General features: G+C 49.0%; 1 protein-coding gene across 1 annotated transcript; it reads left to right on the forward strand.

Annotated features, from left to right (window-relative positions):
• Positions 1 to 490: 490 nt before the first annotated feature.
• Positions 491 to 7,668, forward strand: IL19 (interleukin 19). The gene is made up of 5 exons (XM_084976916.1): positions 491 to 634; positions 786 to 851; positions 4,334 to 4,486; positions 5,647 to 5,715; positions 7,436 to 7,668. Exons 1-5 carry the CDS (start codon positions 491 to 493, stop codon positions 7,544 to 7,546), a joined length of 543 nt encoding a protein of 180 aa, XP_084833042.1. The 3' UTR covers positions 7,547 to 7,668.
• Positions 7,669 to 7,909: the final 241 nt, after the last annotated feature.

The raw sequence follows: 7,909 nt of genomic DNA on the forward strand, positions 1-7,909 counted from the left end.
GTCATCTTCACAGCTGGCTTCCAAGGAATGATTTTAAGCAGATTCTCATTGGGGGTTAGAATAAAAGGGTGTTGCCTATTTCGGGGGCAAACACGAAAAAACCAAATGTGCTTTTATAGTTTTTCAGATCTGTTGCCTAACTCCTAGGGCATACTACCAACCCTGTTTTTCCTATTTAATTTATTAAAAGCAACGCTTCTCACCCCCGTTGAAAGGGAGCCATGTTGAGTCATGAGAGTAATTTATGAACAAATTTACTCCTTGGGAGTTGGGAGAACACTGGATCAGGTTTTCTGGGGGTGGGAGGGTATATACAACTGATGCGAAGAAACCAGAGGAGGAGACACATGCCCCCGATGTCCACAGGCTGCCCTATCGAGTCCTGTTTTCTTGGTTGCCGTCTGGCCTGCCTGTCGAGGTACAAAGGGGTCTCTTTCATTGCTCTCCACTCGTGGCAGTGGGAAGCTGACTTCTCCCTTTCCTGCAGGACATGAAGGCACGGTGTGTTTCTCTCTGTCTCCTGGGTACGATGCTCTTCCTGTGCTCTGCGCATGCCCGAGGTCTCAGGAGGTGTCTGATTTCCATCGACATGCATCGTATAGAGGAGAGCTTCCGAGGAATCAAAAAAGCCATCGTGAGTACGGGCTTGGGGTGAAGGTGTGGGCAAGGGGGCGTGTCTCACTTTCTGTCTTAACCTGAAGAGCTAGTTTCTTCTCATTCCTTTGTGTCTCCGGAGAATGTGAAGGACTCACTGCCTATGTCTGTTCTTGTATTTTCCTCCATAGCAAGCTAAGGACACCATGCAAAATGTCACCATCCTGTCCCCATCAGAGAGCCTGCACAGCATTAAGGTATTGGCCTGTGTCGGCTCTTTCTTCGATTGTCCTTTTTATGGTGAAATGGCCTGGGGCTGAGGGAGTAATCCTCATCCTGGATGCTCTTCTCTTTCCTAACCCGCAGGAGACTCAGGCTTGTCATGTGTCAATGGACGTGCAAGGGCGCATTTGTGTCTCAGGGACCCTGAACTGCTGGGAGGGTGTTCACCCAGAGAGTGATTGGGGTGCCACCTGCTCAAATGGGATGGGGTGTCTGTGGCTTTAGGGTGATACTGGGAGGTTTCACGGAGATGCTGAGAAAATGAGCAGTAATTTGAATGCTGAGTAGACTGTGGGTTAGTGGCTTACAGAGAGGAAGGGATTTGGAGAGAATGTAACCATGCATGTGTGTCAGGGGACAGAGAGGCACCTGGGATCATGGGGTGAGGGACATGAGGGCGAGGGGGAGAGGGTGAGGTGGACGAATTTACTGGGGTTGTTTTGCCAAGAACCTTGAAAGCCTTGGCCGTCTAATACGAGGCCACAAGGGGAGTCCCTGCAGAGTTTTGAGCCAAAGACTGTAGGACCACAAAATCATTCAGAGAGACAGCGCGGTGATGTCTTTTAAACAGTGGTCAACTAGAGGCAGGAAAGCAGTGAGGAGCTCAGCCTATCTGTCCAGACGAGAGGTGATGAGAGTAAGTGTGATACAAAACAGTTGGCTTAGGAGGTGACTGCTCGCTGTACAGAAGCAGCCACCGAGAAGTGTCTTCAAAAATGAGCTTCTCTAGGAGTTCCCGTCGTGGCGCAGTGGTTAAGGAGTCCGACTGGGAACCATGAGGGTGGGGTTCGATCCCTGGCCTCGCCCAGTGGGTTAAGGATCCGGCATTGCTGTGGCTCTGGCATAGGCTGGTGGCTATAGCTCCAGTTCAACCCTTAGCCTGGGAACCTCCATATGCTGCAGAAAGAGACCCTAGAAAAGGCAAAAAAGAAAAAAGAAAAAAAAAAAAAAAGAGCTTCTCCAGTCTTTGTAAGCATTCTAGAAAGATCCAGCCCTTTCAGTGTGACAGAGTTAAGGTGCATCCTCAATGACTTATTTTTCCTGGGGTTTCTCTGCATGAGATGATTCTTCTGGGGAGTTTTGGGACTGATTAAACACATGGATCCACTGTGTAAATTATATTCCAGCCAACAGTATGAGAGTCTCATAGCTGGAAGAGACCCTAAGGGTCATCTATTTTCAAATGACCCAAACCATCATTTTCATTTCTTTTTCTTTTTGTCTTTTTGTCTTTTTAGGGCTGAATCCTCGGCATATGGAGGTTCCCAGGCTAGGGGTCCAATCGGAGCTGTAACCACTGGCCTACACCACAGCCACAGCCACGTGGGATCCGAGCCATGTCTGTGAACTACACTACAGCTCACGGCAATGCCAGATCCTTAACCCACTGAGTGAGGCCAGGGATCAATCTGCATCCTCATGGATGCTATCTGGGTTTGTTAATCACTGAGCCATGACGGGAACTCCCAAACCATTTTTTTTTTTTTTTGGTCCCTTTAGGGCTACACCTGTGACATAGGGAGGTTCCCAGGCTGTAGTCACCAGCCTACACCACAGCCACAGCAACGTCAGATCTAAGCCGAGCCTGTGACCTATATCATAGCTCACGGCAATGCTGGATCCTTAACCCACTGAGCGTGGCCAGGGATCGAACCCACAACCTCATGGTTCCTAGTCAGATTCATTTCTTCTGTGCCACCACGGGAACTACCCAAACCATCATTTTTAAATGACCAAATTGACACCTAGGGAGAAAGAGTAACAATTTTAGTGATGGAGCCAGGAATAGACCCGCAAGTCTCATGCCTCTGTCTCTAATTCTTTAACCTCTCAAGGTCTAGAAATAGCTGATGTGGGAAGGGGTCAATGAGGATACTGGTCTTTATCAGATTTCCTCCCTCATTCCCCCTCTGCTAAAACAGACTTCAACTTTTGCCCCTTTGGTTAAGGAATTTAGCAGGAGCAGAGAAAGAGGAGGGTTTTCGTGCAGCAAGCAGTGTTTTCATCTAGGAAAATCTGCCTGTCTGGCCAAGGAGGCTTTGGTGCTTTAATGCTAATGAAGACAGACACACCATTGGCTGTGGACCCCCTGCCCCAGACTGAGCTATAAATCTTCTGCACCAGCTCTCGGGGCGGGGTGCAAACTGTGAGAAGCAAATTCAGCCTGGCCAGCTGCTCTGAGCTATGCCAGGGGAAGTCAGAATCTTTCCCTTCGCGAGTGCTGCACCGTGCGCACAGAGGATGTGCCCAGCTTTCCTGTAATTCTATAGCTGTCCGTTTCCATTCGTGCACATCTCAGTACCACCCAAAGGATCCCAAAAGATTAAAAAGGACAGGCTGGAGGAGAGCTGAGCAGGGCGGCCGGGACAAACACAACGCCATTACATTGAAGGAAGATGTGCTCAGCACAACCCTGACATCCCTGGCCATTGAGTAAACACTTGTTGATGGTGAGGGGATGATCCAGAGAGGCAGACTTCAGCACAACATAAGGAAGTCCTTTTCAAGAAAGCCACTCAGGGGGAGTTCCTGTCGTGGCGCAGTGGAAACGAATCCGACTAGGAACCATGAGGTTGCGGGTTTGATCCCTGGCCACGCTCAGTGGGTTAAGGATCTGGCGTTGCCGTGAGCTGTGGTGTAGGTCACAGACTCGGCTTGGATCTAGTATGGCTGTGGCTGTGGCTGTGGCTGTGGCTGTGGCTGTGGCTGGCAGCTGTAGCTCCGATTAGACCCCTAGCCTGGGAACCTCCATATGCCACGGGTGTGGCTCTAAAAAGACAAAAAAAAAAAAAAAAAAAAAAAAGAAAAAAGAAAGAAAGAAAGAAAAAAGAAAGCTACTCAGGGAGTTCCCTTTGTGGTTCAGCGGTTAATGAACCTAACTAGGATCCATGAGGATGTGGGTTTGATCCCTGGCCTTGCTCAGTGGGTTAAGGATCCAGCATTACCGTGAGCTGTGGTGTAGGTCACAGACATGGCTCAGATCCTGCGTGGCTGTGGCATAGGCCAGTGGCTGTAGCTTCAATTCAACCCCTAGCCTGGAAACCTCCATATGCTGTGGATGTGGCCCTTAAAAAAGCAAGCAAGCAAGCAAGCAAGCTGCTCAGGCATTCGTCCTTTCTGAAGGGAGGTGTCTGATTCCCAGAAGCATTTAAGCAGAAGTTAGTGATGACGTGTTGGAGATACTGTAGAGAGAATCCTGGCCGATGACTGGGTACCATCCTTTGCTAATGGATCTCCTGGCCACATAAAAAGAGGGTAGGACTTGCAGTCTCTCCTCGGTGTCTTTGTCATAAGGAACTTTGGTGTGGTGAGACGGCTACTCTGAGACCAACATGCATTTTAACAAAATGACTTTCGGTTCTGTCACTCCCTGTTGCCGCTACCCAAACAGGCAGCTTTGGTCTCTGAGACATTAAGAGAAGAGGCCTCTGGGGCTTTCTCTCATTTGTATCTGTAGCCCTTAGATGCGTGCTGCATGACCAAGAACCTCCTGGCGTTTTACGTGGACAGGGTGTTCAAGGACCACCAGGAGCTGGACCCCCAACTCTTGAGAAAAATCAGCAGCATTGCCAACTCTTTCCTCTACATGCAGAAGACTCTACAACAATGTGTGAGTCACCGGCATCTGTTTCCCGTCTTGCCCCAGGGAGAGCCTGGGACGTGCTGGCCCCAGCTGGCTTGCTGAAATGGTTCCTGGACTCCAGGGAAATTCCCTGCCCTGCTGTCCGTGGGGAGAACCATCTGAGAACCTCCTCCAGTGGTTCCCCCGGGCCCAGGGCTTCCTTCTGCTGACACCTCACAGCCCCAGCTTCCTCACGGATCATCATCTTGGGGTGACCAGCTTTTTACATCCAAGTATCTCTCAGGTGATCCCGGCGCTGGCCTGGGAGAGAGGCATGCTGAGGATTGCAGGCTTCTCATGGGCATAGCCCTTGTTTCCTTGTTTCTGGCCCTTTGGGTTTCCATATGGGCTAAGCTGTGAGTGGTTTCCTGTTATAGCCTAGCCTGGGGGTCACCTATAAATTCTTTGGGAGCTATTGACCACAAACCTCAGAAATAAAACCAAACCCAGACAAACCCACAAAAACGTAGACCAGGAGAAAAACCTGGGTTCTGGCCCCATCTCTGCCAATGATTTCCTTTGGGACTTTGTGGCAAGCTACTTCACCTCGCTGTGCTTTGCCTTCTAAAATTGTTAGGAGAGGTCATGACCCCTGTCTCCTTCATGTCAAGATTCATTTAATCACGGAGTTCCCATAGTGGCTCAGTGGTTAGCGAACTCAACTAGCATCCATGAGGACTCCGGTTCGATCCCTGGCCTTGCTCAGTGGGTTAAGGATCCGCCATTGCTGGGGCTGTGGTGTAGGCTGGTGGCTACAGCTCCGACTAGACTCGTAGCCCGGGAACCTCTATATGCTTCAGGTGTGGACAAAAAGACAGAAAAAAAAATCATTTAATCATTTATTTAATTAACTAGCCCAACAAATATTCACCCAGTGGCTACCTTATGGGGTGCTGCTGGGTTCACGGGGTGCTGAGAAGACAGACTTGTCGGCTACTCACCAGGCCTTTCCAGCCCTGGTCAAATGCAGGATGACTCTGCAAATAGACCCTACTGCCCCCTGCTGCCCCAAGCTGGGTTTACTCACCTGACTCCCACCTTGAGAGGAAGAAAGAATTATCACTCCCCTAGCGGGAGGTGAGGGTAAGAGTGAGCTGGGGTGGAGAAGTCCTCTGATGGTTGCTGTCTCTACTTGATCACAGCATGAGCAGAGGCTATGCCACTGCAGGCAGGAAGCAACCAATGCCACCAGAATCATCCATGACAACTATGACCAGGTAAGAGCAGGCAAGAGGGTGGGGAAGGTGGAAATGGGAAGGGGGGTGCTGATGGAGTGTGTACCAACTGTTCAGCATCCTCTCCACTCAAATTCATTCGCTTATGCAACAGTATTTATTGCAAGCCTTCCTATGTCTGTGTTTGCAAAGAGTATTTTGATCTTAACTCATTTGCCCATTTCCTGGGCTCGCTGTATCCATCATCCCTCCATCATTTTCTTGTGCTTCATATATCAGACCTATGTTGTTTTTGTTTTGTTTTGTTTGCTTTTTAGGGCTGCACTCATGGAACGTGGAGGTTCCCAGCCTAGGAGTCGAATTGGAGCTGTAGCGGTCGGCCTCTGCCACAGCCACAGCAACGCCAGATCTGAGCCACATCTGCTACCTATACCACAGCTCATGGCAATGCCAGATCCTTAACCCACTGAGTGAGGCCAAGGATTGAATCCTTATCCTCATGGTTACTAGTCAGGTTCATTACCGCTGAGCCACAGAGGGAACTCCCAGGCCCATGTTCAGTTTTGAGGGAAAGCACATAGAATTTAAGACGGGGGTGACAGAGAGGAAACAAAGAGCCCCAGAGAACTATAAGCTGTTATGTATGAAACATGCTACCTGTTAGGTATCACTGTGGCCAGTAAGTGCTGTCAGCGTCCTGTGTGGTGATGAAGACAGTGCTTCTCATGCAGGTGTGGATGTCGAAGGCACATCTCATGTCGAGGTAGAGACAGAGGTAGTGTTTCTTCCATGCGTTATTTAGAGATTTTGTTCAAATGCAGATTCTGGCCGGTAGGTCTGGCATGAGGTCTGAGATTCTGTGTTTCACCCACCCTCCCCAATGATGCCAATGCCTTTGACTAGCAATGGGCTGGGGGAGTCTGTTCAGAACTCTGCCTCTTTGGAAAAGGCTCCATAGGATAATATAACAATGGTGGAAAGTCCTGTTGTCCTTCCTATGAGCCAGGTATTGTTCCAAGCACGTTAAAGTGTTAACATCCTTATGGCTCACCACAAGGCTATGAGCCATCATCTGCATTTGATAAATTAGGAAACCCAGCACAAACAGGTTAAGCAACTTAACTAAGTTCATATTGCAGCTAAGTGGCGGAGGCAGGACTCAGTCCCATGCCATCTGGCACCATGGGACATAATTTGCATCTTACCATCGCCTTCTACTCTGCTGAGGAAGAGCTGGATAAATCAGGAGGCTTGGCTTCCAGTTCAGCTCTGCTGCCAATCAACTCTGTGATGTCGCGTAGAGCACATCCTTAGGGGCTTTGGTGCTTTACTATGTCCAGCGGAGATACCATATTCTCCCTACCCACTGCTGGGCACCTCTGGGATTGTGGCTTCTTAGGAGAGCGGAAGTGTAAATAAAGCAAGCTGATGTGAGCAGGAAAGTAATCAGAAGAATGGCCACTGAAGCAAGTTTCCCCTCATCCCACCCTGCCCCCACCCCCTGTGAAATATAGGAAAAAAAAAAAAAACAGGGCAAATAATTTTTTATTTTGTTTATAAGCATCTGACATAATTTAACCACTTCTTTGTGGAAAGAAATTGAAGTCACCCATTCGGGAAATAATGTGCAGTCTGTACGGTCTGCAAATATAAAGGTGAATAAAAAGTAAACCTTGCGGCAATCCCATCGGGAGGGAAGAGATTTGAAAACTGTTACACATTCTGCAAAGGCAGCTTCTTAGGATGATTTCTCTGGTTGCAGCTGGAGGTCCGATCTGCTGCCATTAAATCTCTGGGAGAGCTTGACATCTTTCTAGCCTGGATTGACAAGAACCATCAAGGAACTTCCGATGCCTCAGGACAAGGAACCTAATTATTGGAGAGGAACAGCCCCTGAGAAGTTGCCCATGGGAGACAGCCACCTTTGAAGGGGGATGGAGAAGGGGGAGGTTCTGTTTTTATGTAAATGAGGGTATTTTTGAGGAAACCTTCCTGCTGCCCCATTTGGAATACCCTTCTCTAGGGCTGAGGTCTTGTAGGGGAAACTCTAGGTTTGAGCCCGTTTCACCCTATAGCTGCAAGTCCCACTGGCTGGGTCTGGGCTCTCTGATCCCACTTGGAAGTAGCCAACTAGCCAATTGTCATATTGATGATGACATAGTCTGTTGAAAAGTCCTGTGGGCCATCCTGGAGGGAAAGGTGGGCTTCCCTCTAATTTATTGCGATGTTGTTTATC

The sequence above is a fragment of the Sus scrofa genome, chromosome 9, assembly GCF_054392235.1.
Source record: "Sus scrofa isolate SSC_HxYL_T2T_F1_AM1 chromosome 9, Sscrofa_HxYL_maternal_Yorkshire_Landrace_v2.0, whole genome shotgun sequence".
Taxonomy (NCBI): domain Eukaryota; kingdom Metazoa; phylum Chordata; class Mammalia; order Artiodactyla; family Suidae; genus Sus; species Sus scrofa.

Bases quoted from the DNA above. Each gene is read 5' to 3' on its own strand.
- IL19 (XM_084976916.1), top strand. From the start codon at position 491: ATGAAGGCACGGTGTGTTTCTCTCTGTCTCCTGGGTACGATGCTCTTC. The intron at 852-4,333 runs GTATTGGCCTGT...TTGTATCTGTAG, and splicing joins AGAGCCTGCACAGCATTAAG to CCCTTAGATGCGTGCTGCAT. The intron at 4,487-5,646 runs GTGAGTCACCGG...TCACAGCATGAG, and splicing joins AGAAGACTCTACAACAATGT to CAGAGGCTATGCCACTGCAG.